The sequence below is a fragment of the Drosophila santomea genome, chromosome 3L (genome assembly GCF_016746245.2).
Source record: "Drosophila santomea strain STO CAGO 1482 chromosome 3L, Prin_Dsan_1.1, whole genome shotgun sequence".
In the NCBI taxonomy this organism is placed as follows: domain Eukaryota; kingdom Metazoa; phylum Arthropoda; class Insecta; order Diptera; family Drosophilidae; genus Drosophila; species Drosophila santomea.
The window spans coordinates 132,764-154,690 of NC_053018.2; the positions used below are offsets into that span (position 1 = coordinate 132,764).

The 21,927-nt window shown below is 41.6% G+C and overlaps 1 protein-coding gene and 1 long non-coding RNA gene across 4 annotated transcripts; one reads left to right on the plus strand and one right to left on the minus strand.

The window, feature by feature from the left end:
* Positions 1-3,832: 3,832 nt before the first annotated feature.
* On the plus strand, positions 3,833-20,400 carry LOC120449430 (3-phosphoinositide-dependent protein kinase 1). 3 transcript variants are annotated; one of them, XM_039631891.2, is made up of 6 exons: positions 3,833-4,280; positions 9,712-10,096; positions 10,251-10,610; positions 16,684-17,799; positions 17,868-18,142; positions 18,447-20,400. In XM_039631891.2, exons 1-6 carry the CDS (start codon positions 4,215-4,217, stop codon positions 18,750-18,752), a joined length of 2,508 nt encoding a protein of 835 aa, XP_039487825.1. In that variant the 5' UTR covers positions 3,833-4,214; the 3' UTR covers positions 18,753-20,400. The 3 variants fall into 3 exon arrangements, with proteins under 3 accessions (XP_039487825.1, XP_039487826.1, XP_039487827.1); XM_039631892.2 differs by lacking the exon at positions 3,833-4,280 and adding an exon at positions 6,005-6,701; XM_039631893.2 differs by lacking the exon at positions 3,833-4,280 and adding an exon at positions 6,880-7,016.
* Positions 15,170-16,439, minus strand: LOC120449436. The gene is made up of 2 exons (XR_005616196.1): positions 15,700-16,439; positions 15,170-15,580 (listed from the first exon to the last, which is right to left on the minus strand). It is a non-coding gene; the product is annotated as an uncharacterized LOC120449436 (long non-coding RNA).
* Positions 20,401-21,927: the final 1,527 nt, after the last annotated feature.

The window sequence follows — 21,927 nt, forward strand, 5'->3', positions numbered from 1 at the left end:
GCCTTTTTAAGAAGTGATTATAGTTTTTGTAATTTTAAGGTAAATCTTGTATGTTTAATACTTTATGGGAGCTTAAAAGACCTTGAAACATCTGCCAGCTTACGCAAACTATTGAGAACAATACAGCATTGGCTAAAAACAAGAGCACTGGCCAGCTAGAAACTAGCACACAAAAGGCCACCCCCTAAGTACCCACTAGAGGCACCCACTGCACTTCTTTCTCTCCGGAGACGAACAAACATCTTTGCTACGGCGCAATTGGAAAACATATTCATGCAATCATCAATTGCGCTTTGGCCGGCGGAACAAAAACACACACAAATTCACGAAGTGGAAATAAAGGAATGAGGAATGGAAAACTACGAACTGGGAATGCCCTCAAGGCGGGATTACCATGCAAAAAAGGTTAGGTAAGCATCGTTTTATAACTATGAGGCAAAGCAAATGGTAGATTATTATGGGATCGGAAAATACAAGAAAGTAATCAGAAAGCATAATACAATTTTCAAGCTGACGGGTGAACATTTAAAAAATCAAAGGAACAACATTTCGATAAGAAGAGAGTACTAAAAGTAATAATGCTAAACCCAAGCTACCCCGATAAGTTTCCCGATTTGCAACTAAACTGCCAATAACACCGAACTAATGCATATGCAAATAGCATTATTGCGCTAAGCTTTTGTGACGAAAGCCAGGTGCATTGGATCGTTCTCGGAGAATTGGCCCATTTTCACCTGGCATCTGGTGGCCCTGACACACGCCCTATAAAATAGCCACTCGAGCCCGGTTGAAAGAAGAGTGCCAGAACCGATGTACGATGTACGGCGCACTTGTCGTTTGTCGTGTTGCACGTGAAACGAGAACGTGGGAACGGATTGCGAACTAAGAGGAAAAGTGGAGAATCGCCACCGAGGCGCCATCAGAAAATTATTTATTGTTTCAGCTGCAGTCACCTGTTTGTCCTCCTGACCGCCTGCACCTCTGCCTCCTCTACCACGAAAGCAGAAGAATATAAAAAACGACCGTTTAGAACTTTAAATAAAACGTTTGAGGAAAGTTGGAGGTCGCCATGCGCCTGCTCCTTTTTTAATTGACCATTGCGAATTCGTTTGGCGCCAATTTTCATTTTCAATCATTTTCACGCCGCCTGGCGCCACACGCGGCGTATGCGCAATGTACACCGGGCATAAAAGGGGGAAATTGAGTTGTATGTGTATAACTCTCATTGATTTGTTTTCCGGCTCTCCTATTCATTTTTGTTGTTGTGTTGTTGTTTGTTTGTTGTGTCGGAGACCCGACTGGGCGGGTGTTAATTAAATTATGGCTTTTAATTCAATTGTTTCTGTTCGACATGTGCATTAATTTATAATCGAATTTGATCAAAATGCAAAAGGAAAACGAACATATCTTCATTAATTTATTGTACCGTGGGAAAATCTTTGTGACAAATGGAGGAACAAAAAGCAAATGCTGCTTTAGACTGGGCAAAAGCTTATGTATGCACCTGCTTAAAACTGAAAGCCCTTCGAGTTGATGATTTTGGTTGCCTTTGGACACTTATCATTCTGACAGATAACAATAATTATTCCATATCAACGAAAATCAAACAATTTTTCTTGGCATTTAGGTTCTTTTCTTAACCTTTTGAATCTCATCAAAATGATTCGTTTTCATATGTCAAATGATGGTTTGGTGCATAAATGATTAGCCACGTGAGGAAATGGACTTGGTGGGGCGCCTAGCATTTTCAAAATGTATCCTATTGTGATGATTAAAATGAAATATTACCCTGTCCTAAAACGCTATCAAAAAACCATAGCCCTCAGCACTATTTGCTAATAAATTAAACAAATTGAGGACGGATCGGCGGGTCCATTGATGTGTAACTCTGGGATGCCGACGAGTCAACGGGTTCATTAATGGGCAAACTTAGTGACAACTAAATGAGAGCTCCGAGGGTTCCAAACCGGTTCGGCTACCAAGCTTAGGGATTCCAAGCGATTCCAGCAATTAAACGAGACCAGCCCGAGAAACTGGTGCACAAAGACCACCGAATGTAATGCCCAAAAACCTGAAGCTACGATCTCAGTAAATCGGGTTTCGTCGCTAATGGAAATGGAAATCCAAAACAAAAACCGAAACGATTTCAGCTAAAGTTTTGAGAAATTAACTTTTTATACTAATCGTTTGGCTTAAAATAATGCGTATGCAAATGGGATTTTGAAAATATTTTTCAGGCGACATTGTGTCTCGCCGAATCTCGCCTGCTGCCCATTAAAAATGCTAGTTTCGAATATTTTTTCGTCGAAAGCAAGAACCGCAAAGCAAAATCAAGCGGTGTGTTTGCTTACTAACAAATAAATTAGCCAAAAAATGCTTAAAGCAGAGGTCAAAACCAAAACGATATTAAAGTCACGTCCCAAAACAAACAGCCACCAAAATCCGCCGAGAGTTTGGCAAATTGAATCGAGTGTGACTATTGATTTAGGGTCAGTTTGCTGAAATTTTCGAAAATTCACAGCTAAAAGTATTAGTGAACCAGTTAAAATGGTGTTTGAACATTACCATGACGTATGTATGCTTAAGAATAGCATTAAATGGAAAATATAGATTTTGAAAAACCGTTCGACAAAATTACCTACATAGATAAAAAATATTCTCGGAAAATTGCATAAAGTACATCTCGCAATACAGGAACAACAACAACAACAAAACAAAGTGAGGGGAAAACTTGATGACGAAAGAGCGTCGGCATCCACGTCGGCAAAGCAACTGCAGTTTCCGCTTCCCCTCAATTTTGTTTTGTTTTCGCTGCATCTCGCTCTAACAACCGTCTTTAATTTCGCTTCGTAGTAAAACGTGAAAACGAGAATAAGAGCGGGAACGGGCGCAGCAAGTGAATTTTTTCACTGAACACACACGCAGGGCGGAAAAGACGCGCGCGAACGTCGCCGGAACGACGGAAAGTTGTGGAACAGGCGATCTGAATGAATTGTGGAACGATTGTGTGTGGAAGTCATTTACACTTATTTTTGTGGAAGCCAAAACGCGGATCAACGAACGATCCGTACGTGCTCGATGAGAGCGGGAATAGTTGGAATTCCAGAAAATGCACATATGGTATGGAAGTTGGCGTCGATTTCCCTAGTTTCATCTTAAAGTTTGGGGTCGTGGCACTGAGACCCATAGGTTTTTGCCTTTCGAAAGATCTCGATGGCACATACATAAATGTAAACAAGAGGAGCCATTCGTTGCAGCAACAACAAATACGTGGATGAAAACAAGTGCGTCACTTACTCATTAATAAATAAATAATTAATGGGCGGCGCATTCGAAATGTAAAAGAAAACGCAAATCGCTTGCCCATTCGCGGCAATAACGGAACCGTGACTTGCAAATCGCAAAATCGCTGAAGTGAATACGATATACATATGTACATAACCGTTTTTTTCGAAAGACCTGCAAATAATTCAAGACACTTCCAGAAAGGCCCAAATTAAATGCAATCAAAACTTTAGTGTGACAAGGGGTTTCAACAGAAGCAATATACATATGTAAAATAAAAGAAACAAACCAGATCCATTAAAAACAAACTATAATAAAACAAAAAAATAAAATATGAACAACATAAAGAAATCACATAATTTTCCCATTATTCATGTGTGTGTCGATTAAAACACAAATGGAAGTTCTTCCACTTCTCCACACCTCTTTTTCGCACCATAAACGCTTCTCTCTCTTCGAGTTCTCGGCGCTCTCGGTTCGGTTACTGTGGCCCGATGCCGCCGTTCCCCGTTTAGTGCTCTCTCATTGCCTTTTCGTTCGCATTTTCGTTTCACTTTGAATCGGAAATTTGACGGGTTCGGTCGTAGTCGCGCATGCAAACTTGACGCTCAGTTGGAAAAACCGCAACGGCCGAGTTTTCCTTTCAACGCGCCAAAAAGAAAAGCGAGTAAGACCCGAATCTTTGTGTATACGTATACTTACAATTATAATTCGGAATCGCAAAGGTTTTACAACTGTCGCCGGACGGTGAAAACACAAGTGAACAAATAAAAGTCAAGCAAATAAAAAATTATAGAAAAACCAGTGAAGGGAAATGCAACCGAAATTATGAGTGAGGCGAGAAACTTCAACTGACGAAAGCAATCCGTTTACCGTTGTTCTCTGCCTCCTTATCCTCCCCGAGAACGGAGGAGACCGCGAAAAATATCATGAAATGTAAAAGCTGGTCCAACAAAATTAACAACTACGTTGTGCGCAAAATAAAGTCCATCAAGGTAAATATTCTAAAAAATCGAGAAAAACTAATAACTCGTAATAGTGACTCTAAAAAGTGTGGTGTTTATATAACAAGTCTACTTAAAATTGTTAGTGTTAAAAAATTTATGTTTCAATAGATATCTGTCATCAATGTTATCAAATTATTAAATGAAACTGTTTTTGAAAAAATATACTGGTTTTAAATATATTTTTTTGTTCACAAAATTTACAAGCTAGAAAAAAATTTAATAAAATAAATTATCGCGTGAGACTGCGAAATTCAATATTTTTGCAGGTATATGGCAAAATTTTAATTTAACTATCTGTTGGATTTCCGTATATTTCATCTAAAAAATTTCCATTGACACCACGTTTTGTTATAACATTTAAAGATCAAAGAGATAAAGTCTCCACTAAGTGGGTAATAAAATAAGATGATTCAATGACTGTCTGTCATTGCTTTAAAACCTTTTCAGAAGGAGTTGATTATGAATACATTTTCAGATGCTTATATTTCGCGATATAAATAGGCAGTGGATGTTTATAATTAAGTTGTAAAAAAAAAGTTTCATGAAGAGGGTAGTTAACTAAATTTATTTAACAACTGCAGATCATTGCCTCGCAAATTGGTTGCCACTTCAAAAATACGCAGCAAAAAAGGCATTGCTTCCACCTTACCATTCGTTTCTTTTGATTAGCTGGTTTCTAAACAACAATTTATTACGGTTTTGTGCACTTTTAATTTCTTTCTATTAGCAGCGGCAAATAACTGAATTATTTATTTTATTTTCTCTTGCAACCAGCTAAATGTAAAATGTTATCCCCTCTCTTCCTCTACACCACCGAGCTGATCATTTTTTCTCTTAGCCGTATTCATTTTGCAAATAACTTGAGTAGTGGGGAGAAACAACGTAAACGCCTTTCACTTGCATGTCTGTTGCTCGATTTGTTGTTATTTTTACTGTTGTTGTTACACACACTCATCCGCTTACATACATCGTTTATAATATTTATTTACATTTGAAGTTGCTGTCGCTGTTTTGTTTACTACGCATGTATCTGCGTCCGCTTTGAGCTGCCCCTTCGCTTTTCAAGCATTTTGTTTTGTCCGCTCTGTTTTCAGCCATTCCTTTCCACTTCATTCGTTGCCGTGTGTGTGTATTCGTAATCGGGTTCGGATTCCTTTCTCCTTGCCTTTCCTTGGCTTTGTTTATTTTTACACCACTTCTCATTCTCTATCGTACGAAAATTCCTCAAATTCTTTTTTGTCCACATTTTCCAGCGGGAAAAACGAGTTTTTCCAGCAGCGCCGCATTCTTAGCCTGTCGCCATCTCTTTCCCGCTACGTTAGAGTCTTTACTTCTTGCTTGTTTACAGTTAGGAATGCGGTCGTCCGCTCTCTCTCTCTTACAAAAAGAGCGTGCGTTCTCTTTGTACTTATGTAGATTGCTTGTGGACTTCGATTGGAACTTGTTTTCGCCTGGCCTCGTCTTGTTTATTTATAAAAAGTCGCTAGCAAACAATTACAGTGCAACAATTACGCTCTCAAAAGTGGCGCGCAACTTGTTCGCCTTGTAAAAAATTGTGACGCCAGCGGAGACGCGACTGCGCTGCTTTGGCCCCATTTAACTGAGAGAGCGCCGGAGCGGAAGAGCGTTCTCTCGGGTGGCGCTCGACTCCCATCGGCTGCGCTGCTCGGGCAAAACGCTTGGAAGTCAAAGTCTCGCCCGACCATAGTTTCTTATTGGATTTCAAACCAGACGCTTCGTGCACGCGGCGTTCGACGACGCACACACACACACCCACACAGCGCTGGCATTGATATACATACACAGGCAGATACACGACGCCCCAAGTTCGTGTGATGTTGTGCTGTGGTGGTGCGATTAAATAATACTCCACAAAAGGCCAAACAAATTACATAAAATCTGAATTGAAATAAAAATAAGTGTATCCTCCGTGTTGTGTTCAAAGTAAATAACCGATTGTTTTCATTAGTCAAATTAAAGTAGTACAACGTATGAGAGTGAGCCAGTTCCTAGAAAAAGAAGAGGACATAAAAAAGTAACAGACACATACAGCGTCTCGTTTCTTATAAATTTTCCTACTGCGTCGGAATTATTGTCTTGATTATTGTGGTTTTCTGGCGAACTTTGTGATTTGTTTTCAACAAACATACTGCGGCGGATTAATAATTGTGCAAATCAAGAGAAGCACAAGCATCAAAGCAGAGAAATAAATAAAATTAAAACCGCACACATACATCTACAAAGGCACGCGCAGAGCTGAAAAAATACGCGCGCTTTGCACAGTGTGTGTGCGTGTACGCGCTGGCTGGCTCTTCTTCTTCCTTCGTGTGCCCATTGGAATTTGTACCCCAAATCGAAATTACAACATACACAAACAGAGAGTGCCCGTCGATGCCCCAGCACCTAAACGTAAGTGTGTGCGTGCGAGAGCCGTTTCATTTGCATTCTTGTTTAGCTCACTCCCGCTCTCTCTGCGTGCGTTTTCATTCATAAGCGCATTTTTACTATTTGGTACTGCAATATTTTTACACAAAGCTGCAGGACAGAAAGTATTTTCACAAAATCATTTAAAGTTTGACACGAATACTGTGAAAATACAATGTAGGTAACATGAAAGCAGGCCTTGTCTTTTCTATCAAAGTAATCAAAAAACTCGAGTTTAATCACAAGTTCAAAATTACTCGTTAAATTTAAGACCAGAATTTGGAAATGAACCTAATTCAGGTACTGTGTCTTTTAAGAAAACAACATCACGGTGGGGAAACAGCGTGACTTATGCTAAACTATCTTCAAAACAATAATCTCCTCATCTGCGTGGTCTGTCCAATAAAAAGTCACGGCAAAGGCGTTGGCTAAAAATACAAAGCCAAAAGAGTCGGGTAAAAACTGAAATAAGTGATAAAAAAGCTGCGAAAATTTCGCGAATTTTTTATTACTGTGTGCATATAAAATTTTATTCCTGCTGATGCCAGCGACGCGGTAATGTCGCTCCAACATTTGCACGGCGCTATCTAGTTGTATTATAAACTTTCTGCCCAGAAGCTGTTGAACCGCATACATATACGTATACATACTGTTATATACAATAGTTTCTGAATTAGTCTAAGGGGAAGCAAAAAAAAACCCTAATGTTAGTTGGTTTTTTTTCCATTCTTTTTATGACTGTTTGTATGGCCTCGGTAAAAGATTTTTATAATTTCAATGTGTCAAAACTAAAAACATTTTGTCTATATTTAGCGTGTACGGTTTTGTTTTTCTTTCGCAATAAACTTTGGTCAAATACCTTGAGATAGACATCGCCTCCCACTGTTTTCTGGCTATTTCTAATCAAACGTCCTCTCTGTGCTGCATTTTTTGCTTTCAATTGGCTGCATTCTGTAGACGAAAATTTTATTTATAAATATAAATTGAACACGGACGCTGGGGCAGTGGCAGTGGCAGTGTCAAGACAGGGGCGTGCAGCAAGGGGGATCTGTTCGGTGGCTGCAAAACGTCCAACGGCGTTGGCCTGGCAATAAAATAGATTAATTTAAATGTCATTTTTGTCTAGACGCCGCAGACGACGCCGACAACGAGACGTCGAGCGCTTCTGCTCTATGTTTATAGATCGGTTACATATATCCCCCACATCCCCATCCTCATCCTCATTCGCATCCCCCACGTGATATAGCGGATCTTTTGGTTTTCGGCATTTCTTGGCCCAATACACGCCCACTCTGGGTAGACTTTCTCGATTCTTTGAAATTTTTCCACGGCATCTTTATGGACGTGGATCTTCTTCATACTGCTATTATAACTAACGCTCGTCTGGATGCAAATGAGTGTTTCGGGTTTGGGTGACGTGGAAATCTGGTAAAGCCATGTAATGGACAACAATACAATTTGGAATTTTGGGTATTTCCTGTTTTGCTTTCGGTCTCTAAAGCTTTTTGTGCCATTCACCAATTGGTTGACTAGTTTCAGCCGCTGACGCAGATCGTCGTCTTAATTAGCGTCGCAGTCGCCAAAAATCTCAAAAAAAAAAAAAAAAAAAAAGTGGGTTGGCAACTTTTTTAAAATGTTTTTTTTTGCTTTTTTTTTTAATGCGTTAAGCGGCAGAATTCAAATATCTGAAAATTGGATGTTTATTTTGATTGGATTGACTAGTGGGTGTATCACGGCGTGTTGTTGAGGTCATGTTTTAACATAGAAAGAAAAGAGACGGTTTTTTCCAATTGTGTTGCGAGTACGAGAGCTGCGGGCATGAAAAGTAAACCAACCGCATTCCAATCCGAGTGACGCACGTCGGACCCATTATAACAACGATTACCATTGAGGGCTTGTGGCTCTTGCTGTTGGCCGTAGATAATACACCCGTTTTAGGGACTTGGGGACGGTGCCTTTTGAGGCCTTCCCAGACGAAAAGATCATTTTAAAGTGGATCGGATTGAATTCGAATTCTTTTGTTTTTGTCTTTTGTGCTGTGTTCCCATGTCAGGGCTCACATCCCCAATAACGAAGCCTAGTTTCATTCGTATCTTAATCTTTGGCTCGTTGTTGCTCTAAAATTAGCCACCAGCTGAAACTTTCATTGACGTATTTGCTCACCTTGTTTTTATTGTTTTTTTTATTTTTATTCATATTCCGAGTTTGTGTGGCTGGGTTTTATGGTGTGTTTGTTGCATAATTAATAATCTGGGCTGGAGTTGACTTGGTTTCTTATCTGAGTTGGGCTTTTGTCGATTGATGTGGTATATACACTGTGTATCATATTTGCACACACGTGATTTATTAATGCTCATCTCATCACTTTAGTCTGTGGACTGGTGATATACTAGCTAAGGGTTTCCCGTGGTTTTAATTCCTTAAGAAATCACGCCACAAAAATCTTGTTCGCTTAGCGTAAACTGTTCAACAAAGAAACTCAAACCAAAAAACGAGAAGCGAACGAAAACAAAGCCAAAGTCCAGCAGCATAAACTTCTAATAGAAATGTAAGCAGGTGGCAATGAACTTTATTATATTTTTATGCTCCAAGTCCTTGAACCCGCCAAAATCAAAGTCACAAAGTAAAGCGTAAAGCAAAAACAACACGGCAATGAACCTGACGTCAATGGCGGACCATTGGGCCGACTGTTGTTGGTCTGCCTTTTGTGGACCTGTTCTTGAGTTCCGCTTTGGAGCCCGTCTTCGGACTTTGCGGCTGCTCAGCAGAAAATTAATTTATTGCGTGTCCAATTCCTCGTTTAATATAAGCCTCGAAAAACCAAGAGAAGTGCGTTGGGGGTTTTCTTTGTAAATCGCGACCATTTGGAATTGAATCAGTAAACTGACAAAATGTCAAAACAATGTAATCGAAACAAGAAGGAGGAAGCAAATTATGTACTATATTTTATTCAGCATTGTTTTAATCGCAAATACTTTGCATATATTGTTTCCAGATTAACGGTGCACAGCAGCAGCTCCAATTGCCAGGCAGTGGCGCTAGCGGAATCGCAGCGGCAGCCGTAATCTCGGTAGCATCGGATTGCGGCGAAAACTGCAGCAGTAAAGGCGTCGAGCAACAGCAGCACTTCAACATTGCTACCACCACAGCAACTTCGGCGACAGCGGCAACAATGCCGGCTATGGCCAAGGAGAAAGCCTCAGCAACAGTGTCCTTGGGCGAGTCGAATTTTAGAGATATCAACCTAAAAGACTTGGCCGTGGTCGTCGAAGCGGCGTCGCGGCTGCACCAACAGCAACACACGTGCGGCTGCGGAGCGGTATCGGCCGCTGAGAACAACAACAACAGTCGCTACGGCAGTAGCAAGTATCTAACAAACGGTAAGCTCAATTCTGTGTTTCTTTGCGTGTAACTGGCAGTGACAGTAACCCAAATAGAGTGTGTTTTAAGTTGTTTTTAAAACACAGCTCGTTGCCCGTTGGCAACATGTTTCTGCTTCGACGCTAACGCAATCTCTCTGCTTTTCTCTGGCAGGCCACACTTCGCCTTTGGCGGCAGCGGTTGCTAGCAACAGTTCGTCGGTGTCCACGACACCGAACTGCAGCAAGTTGCACAACTGCAGTCTGCAACAGTACGAGAATGACATAAGGCAGCAGACGGAGATACTGGACATGTTGCGGCAGCAGCATCAGCAGGGCTACCAAATGCAGCAACAGCAACAACAGCCGCAGCAGCAGCAGCAGCAACAACAACCGCAGCAGCAGCAGCAACAGCTACAGAATCCTGCGCCCAGAAGGTCTCCGAACGATTTCATTTTCGGTCGTTACATAGGCGAGGGCAGCTACAGCATAGTTTACCTGGCCGTGGACATACATTCTCGCCGCGAGTATGCAAGTAAGTCCTCTTAGGTTCTCGTGGGTAATACCTTAACACTAGTTAGTTAGTGAGTCGGCACTTACTTTCGCGCAGTGTGCCACTAGACCGACGGCCGCCCACATCATTTGCACGGCACTTGTATGGCCTCTGCTTGGCGCCAGCGCGAGAATGCGGTCGCAATGTAGACGCGGCGCTTTTGTTGCCACTCCGCTCTGCCTGTCACCTGCTTGGCTTGCCAACAATCGCCTACATCGCGTATTTGCGTATACGAGGGGCGTCTTCGATCGAGGAGGTGCGCCTTTCTATGGGAGTGTTGGACATGCCGGCCGGATACTGCCAGATTTTCATCGCAATTGGTCAACATTTTCCAAGGCATACGGTTTCTTCCACTGCCTGCTATGAAAAAGCACCAACAACAGCGAAAGGCAATCATGATATGCCGGGCACGAAATTAGGAAAACATTTGGGGAACGCACACGTGACCCTTTTGTTATTGGTAATTTCATCAGTCCGTCCGTCAAACTTGCTGAAAAACGACGCTGGCCTGTTATCAGTGTGATAAGCGGAATGTCGCACCGTATCTCCTTCCTTTTGTTTAGCTTCTTTATCGATTAAAGCCGAAAGCTGACGTTGGCGACTATATGGCGTCGCGCTCGCGCGCACCATCAGCTGTTTAGCCGTTCCCCTATTTATATTGCAATTTGAATTAAAGGCAAATAAACCAGTCTGAAAACGAGCTGGAAAGCAGCTGTTAGGTGTTGTTCACTAGATTTCTCGAGCCATTGTTTTAAGAGGCTCTACATTGCCACACACCACTATTGTGTATTTATGCTGACTTATTTTTCCTTTCCACCTTGTGTTTATTTGTGCTAAGCCAATTTGCTTAAAGATTTTCAGTTGTTCCAGTGCTTGTGAGTGGGCGTGTAGGCGGTTAGTGGCGGTGGCAATAATTTAACCTCGGCAGCAGCAAATCAATACAGTCACAAAAGAAGGGGGCGGGAGGCACGTGTTGCATAAATGCAAACGCAAACAGAAACACGCACAGAAACAATGGCAACTGTGGGGAGAACAACGGCACGTGGTTATCAGAATGCATTTGCAGTGAGGGGCGGGCGGAGTCTTTGGGGAATTCGGTAAAACCAAAGGGGGGGCTGTCAGTATTATCAACTAAATAACTGGAATTTCTTTTGTGGAAGTGAGGGTTGCGATTACTTATCCAGAATCTCTCTCTTTCTTGCGTTGTCTCCTTCTCTCGCACTGTTTCCCCCTCCGATACGCCGCCTCTGCCTAAAGCTGTTATTATTTCTCTGGCCGCCTTAATTGCATGTAAAGCAAAAGGCATAATAACAAAGTCAATTTGTTTAAAAATAGGAAGCGCACTCACACAAGTCGTAAACAGTTTCCCCTACGCGTGGCGCTCCGTTAAATTAATAAACGTATTCTGTTTGCACTTTTGACATTGAATCCGATGCAGCTGGTGCATTGAGTACAAGCTAATATTGCCAACTATTTGCAATCGGGAGCAGTGTCGGCGCTGGTTTGAAGGTCAGTGTTCGTATTTCGGCAGGTTTGTGTTGTTGCTTTCAACCGAATGGGTTTCATAGCCAGCAACAATTTTCCCCAACCACGTACACACTCAGCACATCGCAGCACACTCTGGCGCAGGCGCCTCCCACGCACGAACACACACACGAGCAGAAATGAACACGCACGCAGATTCACGATGAACGCAGCAGTTTTCGTTTTCATGCGCTCCGTCTCGCTCTTACCTACGCACTTTACCGGCGTAATTGTTGTTGTTTTGCCTGTTCGATGACGACAGCGGCGTCTATTTGACGCCATACGAAATTCGGTTTGGGCTTTTCACATTTCCTGCGCAGCTATGTATTTCATCATCTTTGGCAACAACATACATATGCCACATTCGGGGTTATTTTCCGCTCGCCTACCTGGATTCCAAATTTTCGATTCTTGAAATGGAAGATTATTCCTTAACAACACGTGCTCGTGCATATAATCCTGAAGCAAGGGAGCAAGGAAGTTGGAGGGAGGCGGAGAGCGAGAGTCGGCAGTCATATTTATGCCAAGCATATTAAAAGTTATTTATTATGGTACTTGCCAGGCAGTCGTGTTCAGTTAAGCGAGCTAGTTTAAATCGGGAAAGCTAAGAACTTGCTAAATACTAGTCTGCTTAATAGTAGGTACTAGGTACCAACATAAAGTACCCCAGTTTCTCCGCCCCTGTTTTTGGGCCACTGAACTTCTCGCACACGCAATCCTGGCCTCGAACCCGTTTGTCTTCCTTATCGGGGGCTACGTTTGGTTTTCCCATCCAGTTCTCCAGCTCCTCGACTCCATATTCTTTCTTGGGGGTTGCTGTCTGGTACTTTCTTGGCAGTCACCTTTGTGCCCGCTCCACGGTGTTATTTTTAATTACACATTTATTTTTGGACAGCAGCTGCTGCTGCGCAGTCGCAGCTGGCTGCGGCCGGGGGTATTCAACTGAAATAGTCGTTTGCTTGGCTGCCTAGGGGGGGTTCTCTTTTGGCTCCGTAATGTGATATTGGATCAAGGAACTGGGTCATTCAACCCATGATTCGACTCCTGTCGCTGGTATCCTTTCCAGCTTACTGCCGCAGGCTTATTCATAATTTTCTGTTTTGCACCTTGCCTTTCGTTTTCTCTTTCATAAGGTTGCCGCAGCTGTCGTCGTCGGCAGATGGGTGGGTGACCCATGCACGTGCCAAGGACATTTCGCGGGCTGTTGGGCCGCCCGACGCTTTATGGCCGAAATTAAATAGCGCCAGGAAGTCGCACTTTCCCCCGCACTTCATTTTTTATTGCACACGCACACACTCGCATCTCGTTGTATCTCCCTTTAATAGTTTTGTGCGAAGTCCTTTGCGTTAAGCAATATGTCGCCAAATCCCCTCAACGATAAGTATGTACATGTACATATCGCTGTATGTACGTATGTATATATATGTACAAATGTAGAGTAACTCCGCAACTCCAAAGGGGCAATAAACTTTTGTTAGCCGGGAGCGAGTGGAGCAACAATCAACAATAATAACAATAAAAATATGCACGAGCACACATAAAAACCCAACTCGAAAACTCCGCAGCCGGCTTACTGTGAAAGCTACTAAATTAAATAGCGGTGGGGTAGTTTCACCATTTCGATCAGTGAGGTGCACTTAGGTGATTACGAGAATATTTTAACTGTACTGGAGTTCTTTAAGAATAAGGAGCCATAGCTCGTCGAGTACAATCATAGAACACCAAAACGAGGAACAACTCCAGACTCTTAGTTCTCTCAGCCACTCTCGTTGCTGCCTTTTTGCTTGTGTTTACCTGGGTGGATTTTGTATTGAGTGTCCCCGTAGTGATATTTAAAGCTGCCTATTTTTCGACTCTACTAGTGATGACAGCCACTTCCATTTTAGATAAACTACAGATAATGGACCGCCGCATGTTATGTAACCGCGCTAGCTGATGGGGGCCAATTAATGCAAATAGAACTGAAGAGGCTATTGGCGTTTTTGTAAGATGTATGTGTACGATCGTCGCCGGAACAGAACCACAAAGAGCGGCCTTTTCATTTTCAATTTGATGTGCTTTGTGTTGGCGGGGGCTGCGCCTTGTCGGAGGTGATATCCCAAAATTGAACCGATCTCAGCTTGTGGCTGCATACTTCCAATGCCCAATTTAGCTTTTATTGACACAATAATTCCTTCACACTGTAGTCTGGCCCTCTACTTCTTCTTGGAGTAGTTGGAGTTGATTTCGGTCGTTGTCTTCCAGCAGCAAGAACAACTTGCAACCACAATAAAAGTGTAGAATCTTTATTTTGGTTTATTTATAGATTCTGTGTTCGCGTACCGCTCACACACGGCACTGCTTTATCGACTCGTTCACACAAACTTTCTGGTCGGTGTAGTTCTATCTCGCTCTGCCATTCTAAAACTCGTTGGATTGCATTCCTTGCAGCAACAAGTTGCACTGTTGGTGTTTTAGTTGTTATTTTCCTCCACTCGCCTGTGTTTGATTTCTGAATTTTTTTGTGTCTTGATGCCCATGATGCGCTTTGTTGTGGCGAAATGAGACAGTGGAAAATTGTGTACTGTGACCAAAAATAACAAAAACCATAGGGAGCGAAGAGGATGATGTTAAAGTATTACAAAAGTACTTCTGATTTAGCGGCAAAAACCGAGGTGGCAACTCCAAAACCTCAAGAGCTAGCTTATGGCAAATATTTATGCTTAGACGGCGAATTGTGCCGTTTTTTTTCACCGCTTTGCAGCTGTTTGTTGGCTGTTTACTTATGTGTTTACTTTCGGTGATGTTTGTGTTGTTGTAGCTGCACATGCTGCACGACAAGGGAAAAGAGAATCAAAAACGGCAGCAAGTTCAAGGCTATGCTTATCAGAGGGTCATTAAACTTAACCAAAATCGGGAAAAAAAGCACCACAAATATCAGAGTAGAGCTGCCGAGTGAATTAATAATGCGACTTTCTTAATTAAGGTGAAGTAAAGGCCAAGCATGCGCAAACATTCGAGAAAAAATAAAGCGAAGGTGAAATAGGTAATGTTTTTATTGCATCGGATCGGAGCGATAATCACATTGTTTTTATATTTTGCGCAATAAATTTTTGAAGGTCAATTCTGTTTTTACGCACTTTTGTGTGCTGTTCTATCGCTTGGGAAATTTAAAACGCATAAAAAACATTTTCGTTCTGTTCCTTTGATTTCTCGGTTAGTTGTTGTTGCTGCCGACGTGCTTTGTTAATCTTTTAATTGCTGTATTTTGTTTTTCCTCTTTGTGTTTATTTTGTTGCCACTCGACCGACGACTTATCGCCCCGATGTTTTTTAGACAAGATTCCGATTTCATTTTTCATTCTATTTGATTTTTCCCGGTTCTGTTTACCCTCTTTTGCCGCGAATAGTTGTTGGCACACTGTTTTGTTTTGATCTTGATAGAGGGACCTGCAAAAAAATAAATGCAAAATTATCTTGAAATTTATTTTTGCCTATAGACTTATGATAGTGTGAAATGTCGACAGATATGGTTGGGACTAATTTATTATTTTTAGCATTATTTTCACCAGATTTGTGATTTTCCGTTGCGATTGTCAATCAAAAGCGTATTCGTGATTGGAAAAAAAAAATAACTACTGATAAGCGGTCAGAACTCTCACTCGCCCTCATAATAACCGTTAACCCCGTGCGGGATGGAGTGGGATGCAAGTTTAAAACACCGTTTCACACAGCCCATCTGTGTAGTTCCCACTTGCCCCCTTGCGCTTGCTGCCCTCTTCTCTTTCTTCGCGGATTCCAGTTCAACAACCAGTTTAAAATTTGTTTAACTCTGCGTTCTCCATCGCGTTCAAACGTTCTGGCTTGCTGTGATTTCTGGGGGGCCCGAAAGCGGGAAAGGAAAGGAAGTCAAAACAAGTTCCTCTAAGGGCGCTCGCTTTCGTTTGTCTCGCTGTTAATTTAGCAATTTGATCTGAGTTTTGAAATGAAAATTCCCCTCCCGTCTCTTCCACGTTTTCGTTCCCCGTCTTTCTTGCCTATGGCCCTTAATTTCTCTTCTACGGTTCTCTCTACACTGAATGCTCTTTATTTCACCAGGTCACAAAAGAGTCACAAGCAATATCTGACTGGGCCACCAAAATTTAGGGGGAAGTCCAACGGACTGTGAAAATTTGGTCGCCTGTTGAGCCAGAAAAAAAAACCATGTGTGCTAGCTGGTTTGTGTGCTGTTTTATTATTCTCACGCGTACATTTTGTGTGCTTATTTGTACATACATACATATGTCGCATTTTTAAATACAATTATTTAATCACTTGCATTGGTATGTATATGTCTATGTCTTTGTTGTTGCCAAGAGCGGTTCCCTCAAGCAAAATGTGGTTTGCCAGCCAAGTCGGACTTATCTGTATCACTAAGCGAAAACATGGTGGATGGTGGATACTGAATTCCAGAATCATGAATTTTGCACATACATACGTAATTTGATCTACAACTGTGTCTCCTTTTTTTAACCCATATCTGACCGTATTGTCTTTCGATCTTCTCCTTGCAGTTAAAGTGTGCGAGAAGCGGCTGATCTTGCGCGAACGGAAGCAGGACTACATCAAGCGGGAACGCGAGGTGATGCACCAGATGACCAATGTGCCCGGCTTCGTGAACCTGTCGTGCACCTTCCAGGACCAGCGTTCCCTCTACTTTGTGATGACGTACGCACGCAAGGGCGACATGCTGCCATACATCAACCGCGTGGGCAGCTTCGACGTGGCCTGCACGCGCCACTACGCCGCCGAGCTTCTGCTGGCCTGCGAGCACATGCACCGTCGGAACGTGGTTCACCGTGACCTCAAGCCCGAGAACATCCTGCTCGACGAGGACATGCACACGCTGATCGCCGACTTCGGGTCCGCCAAGGTGATGACGGCCCAAGAAAGAGCGCTGGCCACTGAGCACTGTTCGGAGCAGCGGCGCAGCCACTCCGATGACGACGACGAAGACAGCGACCGGCTGGACAACGAGGACGACGAGTACTACGATCGCGATTCGGAGGAGTTAGACGATGGCGAGGGCGACGACGAGCAGCAGCAGGAAGAGATGGACTCCCCGCGCCACCGACAGAGGCGTTACAACCGTCACCGAAAGGCCAGCTTTGTGGGCACTGCCCAGTATGTTTCACCTGAAGTGCTCCAAAATGGACCCATAACTCCGGCGGCGGACTTGTGGGCACTAGGCTGTATCGTCTACCAGATGATCGCCGGGTTACCGCCATTCCGCGGCAGTAACGATTATGTAATCTTTAAAGAGATCCTGGATTGCGCCGTGGACTTCCCGCAGGGTTTTGATAAGGATGCCGAGGACCTGGTGCGCAAGCTGCTCCGTGTGGACCCGCGAGACCGCCTGGGTGCTCAGGACGAGTTTGGCTACTATGAAAGCATTCGGGCGCACCCATTCTTCGCCGGCATTGACTGGCAGACGCTCCGTCAGCAAACCCCTCCCCCCATCTACCCCTACCTGCCGGGTGTAAGCCAGGATGAGGACTTCAGGTCCAGCTATACTGTGCCCGGGGACTTGGAGCCGGGCCTTGACGAACGGCAGATATCGCGACTGCTTAGTGCAGAATTGGGCGTTGGCAGCAGTGTGGCCGTACCCGTCAAGCGATCAACCGCAAAGAGTAAGTGTCCATTTGCGTGGTGCCCGCAACTTATAAATGACTTAAAAATGTATTTTCTTCTTCTTCAGACTCCTTCGACCTGAACGATGCCGAGAAGCTGCAGCGCCTCGAGCAACAAAAGACTGACAAGTGGCACGTTTTTGCCGACGGCGAGGTGATCCTTAAGAAGGGATTTGTCAACAAGCGCAAGGGTCTGTTTGCCCGCAAGCGAATGCTTCTGCTGACCACGGGACCGAGACTCATCTATATCGATCCAGTGCAGATGATCAAAAAGGGCGAAATTCCGTGGAGCCCAGATCTGCGAGCGGAGTACAAAAACTTCAAAATATTTTTTGTTCATACGGTAAGTGTTTGTTGTATACGTATGGTGGGTTAAGGATACACGGGGGCATCGCGGAAATCCGAGAAAGCATAAGTTTGTTGAACCGATGACATCACAGTTAGTGCTTCGTTGCCAGTCGCACGCCCACTGAAAAGCAATTTGAGCGTAATTTTATGCCCCGGGCACGTGTTGGCTATAAAAACAAATTAAATGCGGCATTGAAAACTGCACACGCAAGGCAGATAAAAACCTAAACTTGTCTGGTGAATGGGGTTAAATTTAGCGTTGCGCTCAACTAATTTTTATTCTTTCGGTTCCATTGCAGCCAAATCGCACCTACTACCTAGATGATCCGGAAGGCTATGCAATCCACTGGTCGGAAGCCATTGAAAGCATGCGCAAGCTAACCTATGAAGACCCTTCCTCCACATCTGCAGTCTCCTGCTCCAGCGGAAGCAGCAATAGCCTCGCTGTCATCTCAAATTCATCCGCCGCCTCCTCAAGCAATTCGCCCACGGCGCGTCGCAGTTCCCCCGTGAACGCTTCTCAAGCTTCGACGGCGTCCGACAATCGGACATTGGGTAGCACCAGAACGGGGACGTCACCAAGCAAGAAAACGGCGTCCAAGTAAACGTAGTCCTATTTGTAGCATTGTGAAATTAATTTAGTTGAAATTTAGTGCAAACGAAGCGATGGCGTAAAAGAGGGCGGGAATAGAAGTAGAAGTAGCTGATGACGGTGAACTAATGATCGTGTCTCTAGTGCTAATTAGAACCCAATTTCTGTTTTTCGTTTTATATTGTGCTGAAGGCGAAAAATAGAACACTAACATAAACTAATCTAAAGTAAATTACATCTATAACAACTAAGTAAATTCAATTTAAAATTTAAATTAAATATTTATATACAGCATACATAAATACAAATATATTCGTATTTAGCGCGTAGTTAGTCACAATTTAAATGAATTACCGAATTAGGATCGGATCGATATGCTGATCAGACCAGATCGTTGAAAACGGAGGCAAGATGGCATTCTAGGCTTAAACTTAAACTTATTTCGTAAAGTAAACTAAAAGCCGTATTTAAATTGTGAAATACTAGAAAATTGTCTGGAAACTGTAATATAAAAAATATCTGGAGAAATGGGATTTTTGTTTCTGTTATCGTGACAAGAGGATCACGTATGTGTTTATGTAAATTTTGTAAACATTGTAACTATGTAAAGAATTATATTAGCTATATATATATGCGCACGGCAAAAAAAGCCTAAGACGTGGGGAAGAAGATGGGGAAAAAGCCGGAAAACCATCGATGCCACATAAATAATAATTGGTGTTTTTCCAGCTTCACGCTCAACTTTCTTGGTAATTCTAATATACAGCTTTACGCTAATTATCAATATTTATCATTGTCATTATGCTTTTCGTTTACCTATTTGCCCTATGAAGAAATGTATAAGACTTGAGCTACTCTAATTGTAACCCCAATGAAAGAACGAATTTTGAATTTGGTTTAATTTTTATTTTGTAAGGGCCGCCACTAGAAACTCAGCAGTCGTAGTTCCAATTGTCAAGTCATTGCGGTCGTTGTCTCCACCCGATTCCAATTGAGTTTGTAAAACAAGTCTTATACAAAGTAATGTGTAATAGATGTAAGTAAGACAGACTGGGAAGTTTCTATAACTCTCGCGAATTAGTTAAATTTTGTAATCGTCTAAGTTGCGCCCACTACTACTACTACTACTAGAACGCGCCTATCCCCTCCCATATATACCTTTAAGTTATAGGAATTAAGTTATGAGCAGAGGTGTAGAGTAAGAAATCGAAGTTGAAAGAAAGCAAAAAATACATTTTGTACATACATATCGCCTTTGGTCGATATACATCTAAACATAATTTAATTTTTTTGTTACTTCTAAGTAAATTATTTTTGCTAACCTTAAGTAAATTAAAATTAACGCAATATGCAACAACACACATAAGTATACAATTAATTAAATTAAACGAAAATTACGATTTATTAAAAGATGTCATAGAACGAAGAGCCACTAATAGTGAGAGAAACCTGTAAAATAAATATTTAAACAAATTATATATTATCTATATATGAGTACCAGAACAAGAACGGCAAAAAGAGAATCGTGTAAAAATAAATATATATGTTACGAGTAAAGTACATTGGTCGCAAGAAAAAAGATAAACGAGCGAAAGGAACGTATCATTAACAGGAAATATTAAAGAAAAATACAAAAACATTTCAAAGTAACAAAATTACAATCAAATTTGTTTTTATTTCGGTTTGTTTGGTTTTTTGAATTGGCAATATCTAACCGATTGGTTAATAGATGTGCGTGTCCCAGCGCGCAGCGTTGCAAAATGCAACAACTTTCCAATAGGTTTCGATATCTACTTAAGATACTACCACAGAAAACTCAGAAAACGACCTGACTTTGTTTTACCCTAAGCTTGTGCTGCAGTACCTAATATCGAAGAGGAGAGAGTACAGTGGGCAAGGCTAAAGTACAGGAAAAACAGCTCCTATATTTCTGCAAATCCAAAAAGGGATTGTCCTAACTGAAATAATAAAACCCAGTGCGGTTCACGTCTAGTGTTTTTACCAACTATAGGTAGTTTTTACTTAAGGAAACCTAAGCATTAATATACAGATAAAACATTTTTTAGTAACAATTTTGAAATCGCCCCAACATTAATCATTTTGTAATTTTATATTAACTGAAAAAGGATATGTTTTTATTTTTTAATTATTCCGTCTGGGCTTGGTAAACTGCTCATTCACTTAACCTTTTATGGCCCAACGGAAAAGAGAATAAAAGAGGACATAACCGAAAGACCTATAAAATAGAAAAAGTGCCTAGTTAACCTGTAGGACAATTAAAGGAATATTAGAATCATCACATGTATTTGATTATAATCAATGAATATTCTACATCTACCAGGGGCAAATGTATACGAATTTTTTGAGTAACGAGCATTTGATAAATTTATTATTATAGCTTGAGGTTTACTGACTATAATTAGTTTTGGCTCCATTTTGGTTATCCTTCGGATCCTTTAAAATTTATATATTAACACAAATTACGTAAGAAGCGGTAAATAATTACCGTAAAGATATGTACATATATGGTGTACTATATAAACTATATAAACATAAAGTATTTAAATTCCCAAAAAAAAAGGATGATGTAACAAAAACCTGAAGCCCCAAATGTTTTTCTCATTTTGAGAAAATAAGAAAAATTAAAAATTGTTTTTGTTTTTTAAGTTAAACGTTTTTTTATTTCCTTTTTATTTACTTACTGTTTTTTTAACTTAACTTAATTTATATAGCCTCGTATTTGCCTATTTTTGTATTGGCTAATAAATGGGCTGGTCATATAATGAATAGATTAATTGAATAGTATTAATATTGGATTTGAATGCAACGATGAAGTTTTCTGCACTGCAAGTCCGAATGTCGTTATGATCGAATTGCGCGTTTTGAAATCTTTCATTCATAGGACAAAACCCCAAACAAATATATCAACCAAAAAGAACTGTTTGTTATTTCTAAAATATGATAAGATATTTGTAGAGGACCTGATGGAGAAGAAATAATGTTGTTTGAAATAAAGGAACGAAAAAGCGAAAGAGAGAAGAAAAAGCAAGCGGTTAAGTTTTTAATTTCTTTTGGGCAGCAACTATGAATCGGATAAGTCAAAAATGAATGATAAGCCAAAAATAGCGGCGATGGCGTAACGGTAAAAATTTGGAACATGGGGATGTTTTTTATTTTTTTTAATTAAA